The 21,597-nt window shown below is 40.8% G+C and overlaps 1 protein-coding gene across 4 annotated transcripts in view; it reads left to right on the top strand.

Annotated features, from left to right (window-relative positions):
* Positions 1-21,597, top strand: part of melk (maternal embryonic leucine zipper kinase) — a 121,406-nt gene that overhangs the window by 75,027 nt on the left and 24,782 nt on the right. For 3 of the 4 annotated variants that reach the window (XM_069925946.1, XM_069925936.1, XM_069925926.1), the window contains one exon: positions 3,229-3,351. The exons of the other annotated variant lie outside the window; for it this stretch is intronic. In XM_069925946.1, coding sequence (XP_069782047.1) covers positions 3,229-3,351 — 123 coding nt within the window. The remainder of the gene's footprint in view (positions 1-3,228; positions 3,352-21,597) is intronic. 4 annotated transcript variants of the gene reach the window in all.

Genomic DNA, 21,597 nt, shown 5'->3' with positions numbered 1-21,597 from the left:
TATATTAATTTTTTAAAAAATTACCAGTAAAACATTTTGATACCATAATAGATCCTGTGGGGAAATGTGTTTTGATTAATTGCCAGATTTATTTTGAAATGTGGACACATGAATATTTATGCACCAAATGAAGATGAAGATTTTATAAAGAATTTTTTTTTACTCTTAGCGGAAGCGCAGGAAAGGTTTAAATAGGAGGAGATATCAGTTGTTGTCTTGATCCATTATTGGATAAATCAACTAAAACAGTAATAAGAGCTAAAGCAGCAAAGACTATATTAAGTTTTATGAAGCAATTAAATTTAGTTGATATCTGGCAAAAGCTAAAAGAGACTATTCTTTTTATTCACAAAGATGTGATCCTTATTCGAGAATAAATTTATCTTATTATTGGCAGAGTTACAAGGAAGGATTACTAAAAGTTGAGTATAAAACAAGAATACTTTCTGATCACTCGGCACTTTTATTGATATGTTCAACTTTAGAGGAAGAAAATATACCCTATTGACGGAGATTTAATACTGCATTATTAGAGTAGATTTTTGTGATTTTTGTAAGAAAGCAAATTCAATTATTTTTAGAAGTTAAAACTATTTGGGATGCATTAAAAGCATGTATATGGTTAAATAATAAGTTTCTCAGCTAAAATTAAAAAGAAATATATAATAGAGACAAATAAATTAGAACAGGACATCAGTAAAGAAAAAGATCTACAAAATAATCCTGAAGAAAAGAAAAAAAGCAATTAATTAATTTTTAAAAATCAATATAACACTATCCAGACATATAGTACAGAAGAATTAATTCATAAAAACTAAACAGAGATTATGAATTAGGAGGAAGAGCTCCTAAAGTTTTAGCATGGCAAATGAAAGCTGAACAAACATCTAGTTGTAGTTTAATGTAGTTAAAAAACCTTCAGGGACTATTAAAAATTAAGTATTTAGGGAATTTTATTCTGAATGATGTCACTTGGAATCATACATAATGAAAATAAGATTGATAAGTTTTTATCTCAAATTACTTTATCTAGTCTGAATGTTGGGTAACAGAAAGTTTTGAATACAGTATTTACAGCAAGGGAAATAAGTGAGGTAATGAGTTCAATGTAAAATAATAAATCGCCTGGAGAAGTCAGATTTCCTGTAGAATTTTATAAGAAATTTAAAGATAGATCTTTTAATACCTCCATTTATGGATGTTAAATTATGCCATGAAGGTACATTCTCTGCCAGAATCCTTTTTAATGGCATTTATTAGAGTAATTCTGAAAAAAGATAGAGATCCAATGAAACCAGCGTCTTATAAATCAATTTCATTATTAAATGTTGATTATAAAATACTAGCTAAAATATTAGCAAATAGATTGGCAAAATATTTACTGAAATTAATACATGTGGATCAAACTGGATTTGTTAATGGGCAGAAAGCTGCAGATAGTGGCGAGGCTTCTTAGTTTAATACATTTGGTTCAAAAAAGGGGTAACCTGAATGTGGCAGTCATTTTGGATGCTGAAAGGGCATTTGATAGATTTGAATGTGATTTCTTCTTTAGAGAAATTTTTTTCCAGCAAAGGCAGAAGAAGAATTATTGCTAAGTAATAGGGATGTAAATGAATTTATTTCAGAGATGAATAAATTATTACAAAAGGCTTGAAAAGAGGGAGTTCATAAATCAAAGATTTAAATAAGCAAATAGATGGACGTGGATGGATTCAGATATGTAGAGAGAGTATGAAAAGTATAATAAAGGTGAGATATTGGTTAGTTCAATATAATTCATCAGTTATATTTAACACCACAAAAATTGCATATTATGAATTATACTTATTCAGATTTATGTTTTAGATATGAAAAGTTGGTACTTTTTTGTATTCAACTTGGCAGTTAAATTTACAATTAAATCTTTTTGGCTTGATTTGGCTAATTTATTAGAATGAATAACTGGAGTAAGATTCCCACAAAATCCAATGTTATTTTTCCTGGGAGATGTTAGACGAATTAAACATAAATTGAATATGTATCAATTAAAATTTGTTCAAATTGCTTTGGCAATAGCTAGAAAATGTATAGCTATAACTTGGAAGAAGTTGGATATTGATTTGGGAATGGATAAATGGCATGCAGAAGTTTGGAATTTTATTCAATTTGAGAAAATTACTTACAATTTAAGAGATAAATATTGTAAATTTTGTGAAATATGGAGCATATATTTACAAACTATTGATATTACATTTTAAATGCATCTCGAACATTTCCCTTTCTCATTGCTCTCTCTCTCTCTCTCTCTCGCTCTCGCTCGTGCTCGCACTCTCGCTCTCTGAAAGTGAGGTGCTCCTGTTGTGGTTTTCTTGTCCCTTTTTTATTTTTCTCTTTTGTTTGTAGAGGGTTAGGGGAGTGGGTGGGGGGAATTTAGAGGAGGCTTTTCTTTTTTTTGGTTTTCCTTTTTTTATCTAAAATACCCATGTATTTGGATTAAGGTTGAAGTATTGTGATATGTTTGTTTAGTAGTTTTATATTAAATAAATGGAAGATTGCTTGAATTGGGAGGTAGATATCAGTCAGCCATTTTAGCTTAATATAGCACAGAACCTCTCTATTCCTTGCCCTCAAATGACTGTCAACCACCAGTGTTGGATATTTCTAAAGCAAAGAACTTATGAATTTGGTCCATTATTTTTATATATTTAAAAGAATTCCCCAGCACAGAACTCATTTAAGGTTAATGATAAGTACAAAATACAATTACCAAAGTATAGAAATGTTGGCCTATCTCAAGCAGAATTCAAAAAGGAGATATTATCAGAGTCCAAGAATCTGTTCAGTTCTGGGGTCTGCACATCAAAATATATGTGGGCCTTGAAAGAATCTCATTACACCCATGTTGGTATTTTCCTGAAAATTCCTGGGCTGCAAGCTCCCTATCTTTTCTGCATTGCTGTCCAATAGATCTGCACTTGTGCAAATCTTAAAGTTGCAACTTCATACAGAAGCTCTAGCTAATTAATAAGGCCACATCCATTGGCTAAGACAAACTCCTTATCTGCCAAAGCTATTGGTTTAAATTAATATCTCCTGATAATCCCCATTTTGAACAAATGCTGTATCTGTTCTATATCATGTGAAGCAAATGTTTGTGATTGACGTAATCTTTTAAGAGTCTTAAAATGAACAAACTTCACTCTGATTTATCTTGATAATATAACCTATCCCTCCTTTCTACTATAGGAAGAATGTGGTTAAAGTAGAATGGGTACACAGAAGATTCACTGGAATGTTGTCTGGATTGGAGGGCTTGAATTACGAAGAGGGATTGAATAGACAGAGTCTGTTTTCCCAAGAGCGAAGGAGGTATATAAAATCATTAGAGGCATATATAAAGTTAATAGCTTGTGTGTCTGTCTCCAATGGCAGGTATGTCTAAAACCAGGGAGCATTGGTTTAAAGTGAGAGGGAGGAACTTTAAAGGAAATCTGTAGGGTAGCTGATAAATTAAATGGACTGCCAAAGGAGGTGTTGGAGGCAGGAACAGTAGCAATGCTGAAGAGGCATCTGGTCAGGAACTTGAATGAGTGGAGCATGGAGAAATTGAATTAATACAAGTAAGTGGGATTTAAAGGGGTAAAAGTAGATATAGGGCCACTAGAAAATAACGCTGGAGAAATGATGAGTGATGGCATAGGAGGTGAATGAGTATTTTGCATCAGTCTTCACTGTGGAAGACATTGACAATGAGCTAAATGTCCAAGGGTATCAGGGAAGGGAAGGGCGCAGTTACTATTTCAAGGGAGAAGATGCTCATAAAGCTGAATAGTCTATAAGAGTGGAAAAGTCTCTCAGACCAGATGGATTGCATCCTCGGTTTTGAAAGAAGTAGCTGTAGGAATTGTGAAGGCATTTGTAATAAATCTTTCAGGAATCAATAGAATCTGGCATTGTCTTGAAGGATGAAAAATCACAAATGTGACCCAATTATTCAAGAAGTAAAGGAGGCAGCAGAAAGGAAATTATAGACTGGTTAACCTGACAGTAGTTGGAAAGATGTTGGTATCAATTCTCAAAAATAAGGTTACAAAGTATTTGAAGGCACATGACAAAATAGGACAAAGTCAGCATGGTTTCCTTAAAGGAAAATCTTGCTTGTCAAACCTATTGGAATTCTTTGAAGAAATGACAAGCAGGCTAGATAAAGGAGATGCAATGGATGTTGGGTATTCATAAAGCCTTTGACAAGGTGCCACACATGAGGCTGCTTCACAAGATAAGAGCCCATAGTTTAACAGGAAACGTGCTAATGTGGGTAGAGCATGGCTGATTGGCAGGAAGCAGAGTTGGAATACTGGAATCGTATTCTGGTTGGTTGCTAGTTGCTCAACACCTCCCTCTTCAATTGGATTCTTGACTTGCTGACAGGGAGATCTCAGGCTGTCCGGATTGGAAACAGCACATCCAAGACTATCACACTGAACACGGCCCCCCCCCCCCCCAACCCAGGGCTGCATGCTTAGTCCACTGCTGTTCACTCTGCTGACCCACAATTATGCAGCCAAACACAGCTCGAACCACATCATCAAGTTTGCTGAAGACATATCTGTGATGGGCCTTATCAGTAAGAACGAGGAGGCAGCATTCAGAGATGAAGTGCAGAACATTTGAAAAAAAACACAAAAGAGATGGTTGTCAACTTCAGGAGGGCCTGGGGAGATCATGCTCTGCTGACCATTGACGGCTCTAATGTTGCGGTCATCAATAGTATCAAGTTCCTAGGTTTGCACCTGGTGGAGAACCTCACCTGGTCCCCTAACACCAGCACCATATCCAAGAAAGCCAAGCAGCACCTCTACTTCCTGTGAAGGCTGAGGAAAGTCCATCTCCCGCTCTCCATCCTCACTAAATTCTATAGAGGATGTATTGAGAGCATCCTATGCCACTGTATCATTGCCTGGTTTAGAAGTTGTACCATCTTGGACCACAAGACCCTCCAGAGGATAGTGAAGTCAGCGAAAAAGACCATTGGGAAACATCTTCCTAGCGTGGAGGACATCTACTACACTCGGATGTAGGCGGAAAGCAATAAACATTGTGAAAGGCTCCTCACATCCTGCATGTAAGCTGTTCTCCCTTCTGCCATCTGGCAGGAGGTACTGAAGCACTCGGGCCCTTAACGTCCAGAGTGGGAAAGACCTTTTTCCCCCAAAGCCATCAGGCTCCTGAACTCCCAGTACAGATGTGCATAGTGTACCATGGACTTTCAGTGTATACGACTTAATACCTTAATATTTTAATCTGTTAACTGCTTTCCTAACTTGTATCTATGTAAATATGCTCCATGGTCCTGGAGAAACGTGCGAGCATGGTATGAACGATAAATAAAGTTTACTTGACTAGTGGTGTTCCACAAGGGTTGATGTTGGGGCTGCTTCTATTTATGTAATGTATTAATTAAATTTGGAATAATTGGCTCTGTGGCCAAGTTTTCAGATGATATGAAGGTAGATGGAGGAGCAGGTAGTGTTGAGGAAATGGGGAGGCTGCCAAAGGACTTAGACAGATTAGGAGAATGGGCAGAGAAGAAGAACATGAACAACAATGTCAGGAAGTGTACGGTCATGCAGTTTGTAGAAGAAATAAATGGCCAAATTATTTTCTAAAAGGGAGAAAATAGAAAATTCACAGATGCCCTGAAGGTTAACTTGCAGGTTGAGTTGATGGTGAAGAAGGCAAATGCAATGCTAGCATTAATTTCTAGAATATTACAGGAGGGATGTGATGTTGAGACTGTACTGGTGAGACCTCGCTTAGTTTTGTAAGCAGTTTTTAAGCTCCTCGTTAAGAAAGAATGTGTTGACATTCTCGAGGGATCAGAGGAAGGTCATAACATTTGACAGGCCTTGGCCTTTCCTCAGGAGAATGGGGGATCTCATTGACACATTTCAAATGTTGAAAGGCATGGACAGAGTAGATGTGGAAAACTTGTTTCCCATGGCGGGAGATTCTAGGACAAGAGGGCACAACTTCAGATTTGAAGGGCATCCACTTAGAATAGAAATGCCGAGGAATCTCTGTACCCAAAGGTGGTAAATCTGTGGAAATTATTGTCACAGGTGGTTGTGCAGGTCAAGTCATTGGGTGTATTTCAGGCAGAGATCAGAATCAGGTTTATTGTCATGAGTATGCATCACAATATTTGTTGTTTTGTTTTGCAGCAGTATTGTGTATTACAGGTACAAAATTCCTATAAATTATAATTCCTAAATGCAGGATTTTTTTTTTTAAAAATTAATTAGTTTGAAAAGGAGAAAAAGTGAGGTAGTGCCCAGATGTTCATTGTCTGTTCAGAAATCTGATGGTGGAAAAGATAAAGCTGTTTTTGTAACATTAAGTATATGTCTTCAGGCTCCTGTACCTCCTTTCTGATGGTAGTAATGAAAAAAGAGTATGGCCTTTGTGGTGAGGGTCCTTAATGATAGAAACTACTTTGCCTCTTAAAAATATCCGTAATGATGTAAAGACTAATGCCCATGAAGATGCTGGCCGAGTTTACAACTCTCTGTGGCCTTGATTGATAGGTTCTTGATTACCCAGGGCATCAAAGGTTATGGGGAAAAAACAGGCAGTGGGGCTGAGTGGCGATTATGAATCAGCTCATGATTGAATGGTGGAGCAAACTCTGGGCTGAATGGCCTATATTTGCTCCTATACCTGATGGTCTTATTAGTATAAGAATGATGATTGACATAGACAAAAGGAGTTGAAGGTTTATTTCTATTGGAATGAAAGATTTTGCTAACTGTTTTCAGTTCCTTAGAATATATAACCTTCCTGAACAAGATTATTTAAAATTTCAGTTCAAACTGTCATTATATTTATCCTTTGCACATTATTAAAGACACAGTTCTCATCAACCTAGATTTTCCTTTCTAGCATGATCCCATGTGTTGTGGGTTTGTGAGGAAGGACAGGCAGAAATGGAAGCATAAATGTAGTCAGTGGAAGAGTTTGAAATGTGTTTCTTTCAATGTAAGGAATATTAGGAATAAAGGAGATGGAGCATGGATTAGAATGTGGAATTGTGATTTTGTGGCTATTACAGACATGGCTGGAGGAAGGGCAGATACAAGTACTAGGGTTTAGGTGTTTTAAAAGGGATAGGATAGCGAGTAAAAGGGGGATGGGAGTATCATTACTGGTCAGGGATAGTATTATGGTTGTAGAAAGGGAGGACATTATAGAGGGAGTGTAAACTGAGTCAGTGTGAGTAGGTCAGAAATAGGAAGGGAGCATCAGTGTGCTGGAAGTAGTCTATAGGCCCCCAAATAGTCCTTGGGATATTGAGGAATTAGATAAGTAGGCAGATTTTGGAATGGTGCAGAAATTTCAAGGTTGTTGTTAAGGGCGACTTCAACTTCCCAAATATTGACTGATACCTCCTTAGTGCAAGACAGATAGATGAGGCAGAATTTGTCAGCTATGTCCAAGAAGGATTTCTGACGCAGTATGTGGATCAGCCGACTAGAGAGGCTCATACTGGATCTATTACTGAATAATGAGCCTGGTCAGATGACAGATCTCTTAGTTGGGGAGCATTTTGGTGATAGAGACCACAACTCCCTGAGCTTTAGCATCGTTATGAACAAGGATAAAAGCAGACAGAATGGGAAAGTGTTTAATTAGGGAAGGGTATTTACAATAGGATGAGGCAGGAACTAGGGAGACTAAAATGGGAACAGGTGTTCACAGGAGAAAGCACAGAAGTCATATGGAGGATGTTTAGGGTCCATTTGTGTGGGTTCTGGATAGTTTGTTCCACTGAGACAGGGAAAAGATTATAAGAAAAGGGAACAGGGGTTGACAAAGCAAATGACACAGCAAGTTAAAAGAAAGAAGGAAGCTTACATTAGATTTAGGAAGCAAAAAACAGGAGGTCCTCATGAGAATTATATTGTAACCAGGAAGGAACTTAAGAAAGGATTTAGTAGCATTCGAAGGGGGGCATGAAAATGCCTTGGCAAGTAGGATTAAGGAGAACCCCAAGTCATTCTATATGTAGATGAAGAACAGAAGGATGAAGAGAGTGAAAGTAGGGACATTTCAGGATAAAAGAGGCAACAGGCAACTTGTCAGGAGGTGGAGGAGGTTGAGAGATCCTAAAAGAATAATTTCCTTCAGTATTCAACAGAGAAAAGAACTTTGGTCAAGGTGAGGTCAAGATTAGAATAGAGAAAGTGCTGGATCTTCTTATAGATATTAACATTGATAAGTCCCTGGGGACAGATGAGATTTACTCAGGTTGCAGTGGGAAGAGATGAAAGAGATAGCTGGACCATTGTGGATGATCTTTGCACCCTCCTTGGTCACAGATGAGGTGTCAGTAGCTTGGAAAATGGCAAATATGGTCCCCTTGTTTAAAAAAAGTTCATGGGGACAGTCCTGGGAATCATAGGCCAGTGAGTCTTGCATCAAACTATTGGAGAAGATTCTTAAGGACAAGATTTCTGAGCATTTGGAGAAGTACAATCTTCTTGAGGATAATCAGGAGGTTTATGAGGAAAAGGTCATGCCTCATGAACCTAATTAAGTTTTTTGAGGTGTTAACAAAATAAATTGATGAAGGTAGGGTGGTAGATGTGGTCTACATGGATTTTAGTAAGGCATTTGTAAAGGTCCTCCATGAAAAACTCTTTCAGAAAGTCATTAATGGGATCAATAGAACCTTGACTGTATGAATTCAGAATTGGCTTGCCTGTAGAAAGCAGAGAGTATTAGTGGACGGAATATATTCTGCCTGGTGATCAGTGACTAGTGAAGTTCTGTAGGTATCTGTACTGGGACCCCTGCTATTGGTGATATTTTTAATATAAATAATGGAGATTCTGAATCAAAAGGGAAGCACAATGAAGTTTACATCAATAATGTATTCTTTACTTCAATCGGGCATTCCTAAATGGGAGTTATATAAATCAAAACAAAGATGGGAATCAGACTTGAATATTAGTACTGGTGATAAGAATTGATCCGATTTATGTCAGGATTGTGTGACCAATATAATTAATGTAAGATATAGATTAGTGCAATACAAGTTTTTGCATCAGCTATTATCTTACCCTGCAAAAGTTCCATAAATTAAATTATAATATATCTGATAAATGTTTTAGTTGCAGGGAAGAAACGGGAACCATTTTATTAGTCCAGATTATTAGGAAACAAAGTCCAGAATTGTTTCTCCTAGGACCTAAAATGAGACTGCCTAAGTACCAATTAGAATTTCTTAAAATTGCATTGGAGATATCCAGGAAATATGTTGCGGTTACTTGGAAGTCTGATTCCCCTCTGGGGAATTTCTGCCCTCTGCCATTGGAGGGCAGAAATGCATAGATGTGTTCCCCTGGTGAAAATTACTTACAATTTAAGGAAGAAGTATAATATATTTTTGCAGGTATGGCAGCCATATTTGCACAATATTTAAGATTTTTTTTCGTTTCCTGAGTTTTATGTCCTTGTTCTTTCATTTATTTGAGATCCTGGCAAAAAAAATGTTAGATTTTCTGAAATGGATCCCGGATCCTGACAATTCCTCTCTTTCTCTTTTTATCTCTTTTATTCACTCTCTTTTTCTTTCTTTTCAGTTTTCTATCTTGGGGTTTTGTTTGGAGGAGGGAGAAGGGATGGGGCTTTTTGGAAATATGCACAACCTTGTATCATTGTTTTTTTCATTTCATTTTATGTATTTGCAATAGTTAATTCTTGATACTTGTTTGACCACAAAATTGAAATAAAGTATTTTTTTAAAATGAGGAGGTCAGTAAGTTTATGGACGATACGAAGGTTGGAGGAGTTGCGGATAGTGTTGAAAGTTGTCATAGGTTACAAAAGGATATAGACAGGATATAGACAGGATGCAGAGTTGGGCGAAGAAGACCTAGATGCAGTTCTCTCTGGATAAGTGAGTCATTTTGAAAGGTCAAACCTGACAGCAGAGTACAAGGTTAGTGGGCAGATACATAACAGTGGAGAAGACCAGGGAGTCCAAATCCATACATCCCTCAAGGTCGCTGCACAGGTTGATAGGATAGCTATGGGATGCTGGGCTTCATTAATAGGGGTCTTGAGTTCAAGAGTAAAGAGGTCATGTTGCAACTCTACAAACCTCTGATAAGACCACTCTTAGAATATTGTGTACAGTTCTGATCATCTCATTATAGGAAGGATATATCATCTCATTATAGGAAGGATATGGATGCTATGGAGAAGATACAGAGAATATTTACCAGGATATTGCCTGGATTGGAAAATTAGTCTTGTGAGCCAAGGTTAGCAGAGCTAGGAATTTTCTCATTTAGCCGTAAGAATGAGAGGGGACTTAAAAGATGTCTAACAAGATTGAGAGGCATAGATAAGATAGACAGCCAGTGCCTTTTTCCAGGGCGGTTGTAGCAAACACCAGAGAACATCTGTACAAAGTTATGGGAGTGAAGTTTAGGGGAGACATCAGGGATACTTTTTTTCATACAGGTAGTTGTGGGTCCCTGAAATGCCTTGCCAATGATTGTGCTGGAGGCTGAAACATTTGGGACATTTAAAAGGCTCTTAGACAAGCACATGGATAAATGAAAAATAGATGGTTCTGAGGTAGTAAGAGTTTTTTTTTAAATTTTGGAAGAAATATATAGGTCAGCACAACATCGAGGGCCAAAGGGCTCAGGGGTGGCCAAACTGTGGTTCTCAATCCACGTGCGGCTGGTTGATATGTAATGTGTGGCTCATGGAAATCTGTTGGCTAAAGGAGATACCAGCGCTCCTGAAGCCACCGTGAGACACTCAGAATCCCTGGAGGCAGACCAGGGGGTTACAGGAAGGTCACATCCTGGGCTATGCGAAAAGGAGAGGGGAGAGGGAGTAAGCACTGGAGGAAATGCCCCTGCAGAGGAGCGGAGCAAGGATTGCATGGCAGAGTCAGGTTCTCCTCATTCGGGCTGAGACACATCACAGCAGAATGCCACGAACTTGAGCTGTGGGGTAGGAGGTTCAACAAAGCTGAGGGTCCTCCACAGGGATCAGCCCCAGTGGTAGAAAAGCCAGAAGGAGAGCCCTGATGAGGCATGGCCTGCCCCAGAGATGAGGTGCCTGCCCAGGCCCTTTGGCGGGTGAGAGGCTAGACCCAACCCCAATGAGGATCTCATCCAGGCGCCAAGCCAGGGCAGAGCTGGAGCTGGCAGCAGCTGTGGAGATCCTGTCAGTGGCCAATGGCAAGCTTTGGCCTCACCGATAAGAGAGTCAGCACCATGCAATGCAGAGATAAGGGAAGAAGGGAGCAGAGGGTGGGACAGGAAGGAGCAGAGCTCTGTGCTCCCTGGCCTTACCCTGCCACAGGAGGCAGCTTTGCATTGGGTCGCTTCCCACATCGTGTGCTTGGCTGCGGTTACTGCAATAGTGCACATATCTGCAGAGATCAGTGGCAGCAGCGTTCCCAAAGAAAACACATCAGAAACAGGAGCAGGAGTTGTCCACATGGCCTGTCAAGTTGCTCCTGCATTCAGTGAAATCACAGCTGACGTGGCTGTGGACCCAGCTCCACCTTTCTCCCATAACCGTTAATTCCCCTATGATGCCAAATCTATCTTATGGAATCTTAAATATATTTAATGAGGCAGCCTCTATACTTTGGAAGAGATTTCCAAAAAAAATCAGTTAGGATTTTGAAAATATATGGTATGTTCATGTATATTTTTTGATTATTGAAACTAATATAAATTGGCAGTTTAAAATCTACATACATGAATAAATACTATATACATGTATTTCTTAATATTTATATAAAAGTTTTGCAACAAAATATGCATGTTAGAGTAAAAACTCTCAAACATCTGAAGTTTATCATATGGCCTTTGTGTTAAGCAAGTTTGGCCACCCTTGTAATAGCTCCTTCCTGATTTTCCCCCACACCCACTCCCCCCAATCAAAGCACTTTGCATTTCTATAGTTTGAATTTTTTTTTTGTACCTCTACATACTTCCTAAATAAATTCAGTTCCTCTTATAGTTTACTTTGTTCCACTTTTTGGAAGCCATCATCTTCAATGTGCCGGTAGCCTCACACCAAATCCTTTATGAAAGCATACAAGACTTACCAGCCTCTTTATTGAATGTTTGTATATTGCAACGTGTTCAGAAATGGTTATTATTCAAAGTCAGAAATAAACCCACTGTCCTTGTAATGGAGGATTTGGACCAGCTGATGCAAGAAGGGATGCAGTTGCATCAGAAGACATAATCTCAATTCCACTATGAGGCCCAAGATGCATATTTAGTAGACAGACCTAAATTCCACTATGAGGCCCAAGATGCAGTTGAATAGGAAGACATTATCTAAAATTACACTGGGACCCAGGGATGCATATTGTCAGAAATAAAACTTCTCACACATGAGTCTCTTTAAAACTGATGACACGACAAGCTTTATTTACAAGTCTGCAGAGTTGGACTCAACTGGTTTCTCACCAGTTAAGCCCCGATACATACAGTGCATTGACTTTTATACCCTTATTATTTGCCCTTCCCCTTCTTATTAATACTGTTTTAATTGGTTAGTATTACAAAAGCATTCTAAGTATAACTGCATTATTAATTATCACGTTCGTTACGTACGCTGTGAACTCTACATACACTAAATTCTGTTTCTCACACTTCTTATCAATCCTTTGTCTCCTGCATGTCTCTCACTATGACCATGAAAAGATAGGTTTAAAAAAACATATTCAGCAGATCCTTTTGTCCTTGGCTGCTAGTAAACTCTCTGTCCGTTCTGGCTTCCCTGTTTATGATTAATCATCACATTTTAACTTAAGTCTTTTTAACCTAAATTCTCTATATAACAATCCACCCCTTTCTCTCTTTAAAATGTGTTGAATATATGTATAGATATGAATGGGGATTCTAAGCTAGGGAAGAGAAATGTTTTATGATACATTAATCTCACGCTGAAATAAAAGTCTTACAGGGTCTCCCATTCCCCCTGGTTCCATAGCTTGTTCGACCATGGAAATCACCAGGCTGCGTAGACAGGGAATAATACAGGGCAAAATAAGTAGGAGGAATAAAATACCTCCGATGACCCACAAGAAGGTACGCCACCAGGTTTCTCCAAACCATTTGTCCATCCAATTAAATTGTGGGAAAGGATGCCAGGTTTGAACCAGTACATGGGACAATGTACGAATATTATCAGCGATTTTACGAACGGCTTTTCCATTATCATCAATCTGTAAGCAGCAGTTAGTCAAATTAAGCTTGCCACATACACCTCCTTCCGTGGCTAGGAGATAGTCTAGGGCTAGACGGTTCTGATATATAGCAGAGCGCATTTGACTTTGCTGGGATGCAAGTAATTGCAGAGCTATAGCTGTTTGATTTGTAACAATTTCAAGGACTGCTTGTAAGCGAATTATGCGATTTAACATATATATAGGAGTACGATAACCCCAGGATCCATCTTGAGCCCATGTAGCGGGACCATAATATTGAATTATGCGTTCTGGAGGCCAATCATCTCTCCATTGTCCCAAATGTACCGTGGTAGAGCGGGGTTGACGATGTAATGTATCAAAGACCTTCACGCCTAATTTATGACCGTGATCGTGGGGTAGAAGGAAAAATTCTGGGCGGATTATTCCTAGGAAACAAGTTCCACTCCACTGTGAGGGAAGACGAGTATAAGCTTTATTACCACATACCCAGAATAATCCATTTGGGGATACTCCATACCCCCTTTCCCAAACTCTTTTAAGAACGGGATTTGATTGGTATGGTCCTGTGATGGTGGAAGTGGTACAATTCCAAAACTGAATACTGCTATTAGACAGGGGTAGGCAATTAGTTTTAAAAACAGTGGATAAGAACCAAGTCTGAGGTTTAGGAAACCAAGTGAAAACACCAGGCGAAATGCGAATCCATACAGCCTTGCAGGGACTTTCTCCTACTGGGTATTTGCCGGCTCGTGAGAGACAATAAAAACCAGAGGGGACGTTAGAGAGAGACCAGGTTTCTCTTGATCTCGTTCGGTTAGTTGTCCAAATCCGGGAAATCATGGTCAATGAATTGAGGGGTTCCCCCCACCAAGGCCATTGTTCTGACATCCGTGGACCCCCGCAGACCCAACAATTGGTTACATTAAAAGTTCCTGCAATTTTAGTTGCCAGATCTACAAAAAGGTTATCTCCCCCAATTGCATTTCCGAAACTTACATGGTTATTTGGATGGACTCGAACTAAGTCCGGCTGTCTTAAAGGGACAGGCAATTTCAAGTGTGGAGTGTAACTTTTCATTGGAACAGTACGTTGGTGTATGCAAAACCAGAGTCCATCAGGGCATGGTGGGCTTGAGTCACCTTTCCAACCGTTAAGAGGGAAAGGAGTGGTATTAGGAATCTATATATAATGACCCATATTATTTCCTTCTTTTTCCACACAAGGGGTATATGGATGTTGGGTGGTATTTTCTGCCCAGCATTTCTCAGGAACTGAGGTATGGGAAATAAAATTACCTTCCTTTCTTCCCCAAATGTGGTCCTGAAACAGGACCACTGTATCTCTGCATTTCTTACATTTCACACCTGATAAAGACATAGGCAAACTAAGAAAAATGAAAGAACATAACAATAACATTGTGAATTAAGTCTTTTTGCGAAATCGTAAGGTAAGAGGTTTTTCTCCAGGAACACAAGTCCAATCTGAGTTCGTATCAGGGTCCTGAGGCGCCTCTACAGGTCCCTTAAATCTGGATGCGTGTGTCCACCCCTTCTCTCTTGTTCGTGCTGCAGCTTCTGTAGTTAAGAGAACTTGGTATGGACCTTCCCACTGGGGCTGGAGTTTTTCAGTCTTCCAGGTCTTGATGAGAATCCAGTCTCCTGGTTCCACTTTGTGTAAAGAAAAGTCTAGAGGCGGTGTTTGTGCCAATAGTCCTCTCTTTCGTAAATCTGTAAGAGAGCGTGACAGTGCCTGTAAATAGTTCCTAACAAATATATCCCCTTCCCCCAAGGTGGGACACCCCTCAACTGTACTCCAGAAGGGAAGCCCAAACATCATTTCATAAGGGGACAGCCCTACATCTTTTCGTGGGGCAGTACGAATTCTTAATAAGGCCAGGGGCAGACACTTTATCCAAGACATTTTAGTTTCCACCATTAACTTTGTCAATTGGATTTTTAGTGTTCCATTCATACGTTCAACCTTCCCTGAGCTTTGTGGATGCCAAGGGGTATGTAATTTCCAAGAGACCTGTAATGCATTACAAATCAATTGCTGGATTTTTGAAGAAAAATGTGGACCCCTGTCTGAGTCTATAGAATCCATTATACCATATCTGGGGATTATCTGCTCTAGGAGGAGGCGAGCTACTGTAGAGGCTGTAGTATTTATTGTTGGGAAGGCTTCTACCCATCGGGTAAAGTGATCTATTATCACCAACAGATATTTCCATCTTTGAACTTGAGGTAACTCTGTGAAGTCGATCTGGATACGTTGAAAAGGGCGTATGGCTAATGGTTGACCTCCCATGGTCCCTGTCCTCATTATCTTCTTATTAATTTTTGTGCATAAGTAACAATTTTGCACCTCTTGTTGGGCCAAGGTGTAGATTCCCTTACACACATATTCTCGAAGCACTGTGTCACATAAGGCTTGGGTGCCCCAGTGGCTCTGATGATGCAGGTGTTTTAAAATATTGCGAGTTATTTCTTTATTTAGAACCATTCTTCCATCTGGTGTTTTCCATGTTCCATCAGGTAACTGGCTTGCGCCCAGCTGATCCATGTTCTTTTCTTCCTTAGCAGTGAAAATGGGAGCTGTCTTTATGCCTTGCCTTATTGGGATTAAAGTCAGCAAACGGACTTCTTGTTGCATGGCTGCTCTTTTGGCTTCTTCATCAGCCAGTCTGTTTCCAATTGCTGTCGGGTTATCTCCCCTTTGATGGCTTGGTATGTAGACCACTGCTATTTCTTGGGGTAATGTTAAGGCTTCTAAAGTCAGAGAAATCATCTGTTCGTGTGCCAATTCCTTTCTTCTTGATGTAATTAGACCACGCTCCTTCCAGATCTTACCAAAGGTATGCACTACCCCGTATGCGTATTTGGAATCTGTGTAAATCGTTCCAATTTTCTTTGCCAGTATTCTGAGGGCTCTCTGCAAGGCATATAGTTCACAGGATTGTGCTGACCAGCTTCCGGGTAGTCTCGTGGATTCTACTACTTTCCAAGTATTTCCTTCTATTATAGCATACCCATTTCTTCTCATTCCGTCAACACATCTGGCGGAGCCATTAATGTAGAATTCATATCCTTCTCCCAGCGGAGTATCGCAAAGGTCTTCTCGGGTCTTGGTCTGAAGATCTGTCAACTCGACACAGTCATGCTCCACCTCTTTCTCTGTTTCACTGCCGTATAAAAACTGAGCTGGGTTGCAGCTATTAATTTTTGCAAACTGTAAATCTTCTCCAACCATTAAAATGGTTTCATACTTTAATATGCGAGAATCAGTCAGCCATCGATGGGCAGTTTGTGTTAATAAAACACTCACAGAATGGGAGGTGTACACAGTCATCTTTCCTCCAAAAGTAAGTTTACGTGCTTCCTCTACCAACAGAGCAGCAGCCGCTACTCCCTGGATACACGTCGGCCATCCGCGAGACACTGGGTCCATCATTTTGGAAAGGAAAGCCACTGGGTGTCGCTGACCGCCTTTTTCCTGTGTTAAAACTCCCACAGCTGTTCCTTGGTTATGAGTGACAAATAGCTGGAAGGGCTGTTTTAAAGAGGGCAGAGTGAGTACTGGGGCTCGTGTTAGGCGATGTTTCAAGTCCTCGAACCATCCCTCCTCCTCCTGGGTCCATTTCAATGGATAGTCATTTTCATTTGTCAGTTTATCATACATAAACTTCACCAAAGCTGAGTAGTCCTCTATCCATAACCTACAGTATCCTAAGAGTCCCAGGAATTGTCTTATTTCCTTCTTATTACGGGGTAAAGGCATTCTAGTGATTCCCGCAATTCGTTCAGGGGTAATCCGTTTCTGTCCTTTACTTATCTGGTGTCCCAGATATATCACAGTTTTCTCAACAAACTGTAACTTGTTCCTGGACACCCGTAGACCCTTTTTCCCCAGATAATTCAAGAGTCTAATGGTATCTCCCCTCATTTCTTGTTCCTTGGGTCCTGATAATAGTAAATCATCCACATACTGCATTAGTTGGGAATCATCAGATTGTGGATCATCCATCAGGATTTGTTCTAGCATTTGTCCAAACAGGTTTGGAGATTCAGTGAACCCTTGGGGTAATACAGTCCACCGAAACTGTCTCCGTCTACCTGTCCATGGATTTTCCCATTCAAACGCAAACATATCTCTACTTTCCTCTTCTAATGGACACGTCCAGAAGGCATCCTTCAAGTCGATAACACTAAACCACTCATGGTCTGGGGGAATCCGACTCATAATAGTATAGGGATTAGGCACCATTGGGTGGCGGGTCTGAACAATAGCATTCAAACTTCTTAGATCCTGAACTAGGCGATAGGATCCATCTGACTTTTTTACTGGGAGTATAGGGGTGTTATAAGGTGACATGCATTCTTCTAATAGTCCGTCTCGTATTAAAGTCTCAATTACCGGCTGTAGCCCTTTTCTCCCTTCCAAAGAAATAGGATACTGACGTTTCCTTACCGGCTGATGACCTGGTATTAATGTGACATGTAAAGGTGGGATGTCCAGACCTCCTCGATTTCCCTCCTTATACCAGACTCTCTCGTCAATCTGCCGTTCATCCTCTTCCTTTAAAGCGCAGAGGTGGACTCGCACTTCTCCGTCCACAGGGAGAGCACCCAAACCTAGGAGAGCCTGTAAGTCCCTTCCTAGGAGGTTAAATCCAGCCGAAGGTAATAACAAGAGGTCTTGTACCCCTTCTCTCTCTTCCAGTTTCACTGTTACTTGGGGAATTATTGATACCATTCTGGGAGCCCCTTCTATCCCAGAAATTGTCAAATTACTTTTTATAGGCTCAGTTCCGATTGGCACAGTTATTACACTACTTCGTTCCGCTCCTGTGTCCACCATAAACACCACCTCTTCTCCCTTGGGACCAATTTTTAGTTTTACCAGGGGTTCCCTCTTATATTTGGTCCCTAACATTTGGAACCCCTGACACCCCTAATCTTCTTCCATAAGTTCGAGGGCACGCAATTCCCTCTTGTATCGGGGGCATTCCCTCTTAAAGTGTCCTTCCTCATTGCAGTAATAGCACTTAACGAACCTCCGGGGTCTTCCCTCTCTTGGATATCTTGGATTGTTTAGAGGAAGGTTTTGTTTTCTTTCCCCTCTGGATTCAGCATTCATCTGTCGGATAGTCTGTACCATAACCTTTGTCGCCCTCTTTTGATCTTCTTCTTCTCTCTGCACATATACTTTTTGTGCCTTTTTTAACAGTTCACTTAGGGGTTTTTCACTCCAGTCCTCCTCCTTTTCTAGTTTCTTTCTAATGTCTTGCCATGATTTGGAAACAAATTCAATTCGAATAAGCTGTTCACCCATTGGTGTACTAGGGTCCACACCAGCATACTGTTGGACATTCTTTCTCACCCTCTCCAAAAAATCAGTAGGGGACTCGTCTTTCCCCTGGTGGTTCCCAAATGCCTTGGTAAAATTGTGACCCTTTGGCACAGCCTCCCGTATCCCTTTAATTGTCCACTCTCTATATTGTCTCATACTTGCCAATCCCTCGGGTGTTCGTTTGTCCCACCTGGGTTCATTTAAGGGATATTTTTGTTCATGGGGTCTAGGGTCCCCAGGTTGTTCATATTCCCACATGAGGAGGGCAGCCCGTCGAATCATCTGCCTCTCCTGGGGTGAAAATAATGTTCCCATTATTGCCTGCATCTCTTCCCACGTATATGTGTTTGGTCCCAAGAATTAGTCAAGCTGTTCAGCCAGTCCTATAGGATCTTCCAATAACTTTTTCATTTCTTTCTTAAATCCCCGCACCTCTGTACTAGTTAGGGGAACATTCACATATCCCGTTCCCCCTCCCGGTCCTCCCATAGGAACTTCTCTCAGGGGATTTAGGTTTATTGAAAACTTTGATGGTCCTGGACCAGTCTGGGATCTTGTCCAGGGTCGGTTTACCGGTGGAAGTTTAGGGTCCGACTCCCTTAATTCATCCTTTTTTTCCCGGCCCCCTTCGGGGCAATCAGATTCATCACCTTTCCCCTCCGGTAATAAGCTTTCCTCGGGCGCAGTAGGCACCGGGGGAATATAAGGAGGGGGAAGGTTGTCCAGAGGTTCCCATTTCTTTTCTCCTGCTACCCTCAATTTAAAACATTCTGTTAAGGATCCTGGCCAGGGAACCCAACAAAATGCATATGCTGACTCTTCTTGATTCACCTTTGGTCTCGAATTTACATATATGTTTAATGCTTGTCTAACCCAATCCTCATCAGATCCAAATTTCAGCTACCAGACCGAGGAACCTTTAATAGGTTGTTTTGACCAAAGGAGACAATATTGGACCATCTTTTTCTTGTTTTTGTCCCGATATCTTTTACTATCCCAATTTTCAAACATTCTCCCCAAAGGGCTGTCAAGGGGTACTCCCAGGAATTGTCCTGAATTTTCAGACGAGCCCTTAGATTTTGATCCTCCCATCTTCCCACCTAGATCTGTTTATCGTTGCTGAGGACCCTCTCGTTCTGGACCCTACTCCCTTCTTCTCAGACGCCTCGTCGGAGGTACTGTCCCTCCTTCGGTTACCGCTGAGGTTTTCCTGGGGTTGACCCCTCTCTTCTCGGCACTTCGTCGGAGGTGCTGTCCCTCCTTCGGTTACCGCCGAGGTTTCCCTGGGGTCTATCCTAGAGTCCCGCGACAGGGTCCTCACACCACGACAAAAGATCTATACTTAATCTATTTCGTTAGGTTTTTATCCAAACAGGTGTATCCCGTTACACCTGTTACCCAATCCCCACACCACAATCGTAAGTCGTCACTTACCGGTGTCTTCCCGGGGATTGAACCGTCACCCTTCTCCTCTCCGTCTTGTCGTGTCACCCTGTCCGGATACCACTCGCTCAAGCCGCCCGAAGCGACGAGCAAGGGACTAGGAGCCGCTGAACTCAGCGGGGTGCACCGCCTCCGATGTCCCTCTTCTCGCCTCCCCTCACGGCCGGAGTGTAGATCCCGGACGAGCCCCCATTTGTCAGAAATAAAACTTCTCACACATGAGTCTCTTTAAAACTGATGACACGACAAGCTTTATTTACAAGTCTGCAGAGTTGGACTCAACTGGTTTCTCACCAGTTAAGCCCCGATACATACAGTGCATTGACTTTTATACCCTTATTATTTGCCCTTCCCCTTCTTATTAATACTGTTTTAATTGGTTAGTATTACAAAAGCATTCTAAGTATAACTGCATTATTAGTTATCACGTTCGTTACGTACGCTGTGAACTCTACATACACTAAATTCTGTTTCTCACACTTCTTATCAATCCTTTGTCTCCTGCATGTCTCTCACTATGACCATGAAAAGATAGGTTTAAAAAAACATATTCAGCAGATCCTTTTGTCCTTGGCTGCTAGTAAACTCTCTGTCCGTTCTGGCTTCCCTGTTTATGATTAATCATCACATTTTAACTTAAGTCTTTTTAACCTAAATTCTCTATATAACACATATGAATCAGTAGACATTATCCAACTTCCACCATGGGGTCAAGAGATGCAGTTGTCTTTTGTTGGTCGCAGACTGTCAGGAGACCTTGAAGATAATTAAATCATTTGTTCAAAGAGATAAGATCTGAAGTAAACAACTTTTGGGTAATATAATCCATGATCCCACTGCTGAAGTTTGAGACTCTCCAAGAGGTGGCAACATCTCTCAGCAAGAAGAAGAACTTCAAGATTCCAAACCGATGTCCCGGTCCGGGGAGATGGAGAAGCTGCTACCAGCTCCCAGACAACCTACTACAAGTGTGCAGTCGTTGCCTCGCTTTGGCAGTTGGGACCAGTCTAGGCATTGATGTATAATTGGGAAGGGCTTGCATATTGTAGTGTGAATTCAGCTTTAGATTTAGTAATAAAGACTTGTATAAACTGAACTGCTCTCGGTGTGTGTGTCTATTTTCTTTCGGTAGCTTGAACACTGTGACCAATCTAAAATGAACAAAGTGAGAGGTACAAGTTTACCCAAGACAATTGGCGTAGACAGCAGGATTGGTCTCAAGATGTTTTGCCGAAAGAAGGAGGTGAGCCCTGAACAGTTCTTGATTCCGGGATGGACTTCCAAAGACGATAGGTTTGGCATGTTGGCCAATACCCTGTCTTTGTTGGGACCACCCCTCAGTTGGGATCAGAAGTTAGATCCATCAAGTGCGCCTCTGGGAGAGCGGGTTGCCACTCTCCTTCGAGAAAGTAAATTTCCTGTTAAAAAGGGGACGTTGATGGACGGTTTTTGGCTGCTCGCCACAGCCTTACGCCACTGTTCAGCGTGAAGCAGAATCAGTTCAGCGAAAAGTAGAATCTCAGCGTAAGAGAGAGCAACTAGAGGAGGAGGTAGAAACCTGC

The sequence above is a fragment of the Narcine bancroftii genome, chromosome 1 (assembly GCF_036971445.1).
Source record: "Narcine bancroftii isolate sNarBan1 chromosome 1, sNarBan1.hap1, whole genome shotgun sequence".
Taxonomy (NCBI): Eukaryota; Metazoa; Chordata; class Chondrichthyes; order Torpediniformes; family Narcinidae; genus Narcine; species Narcine bancroftii.
This window is presented reverse-complemented; position numbering and strand designations above follow the sequence as displayed.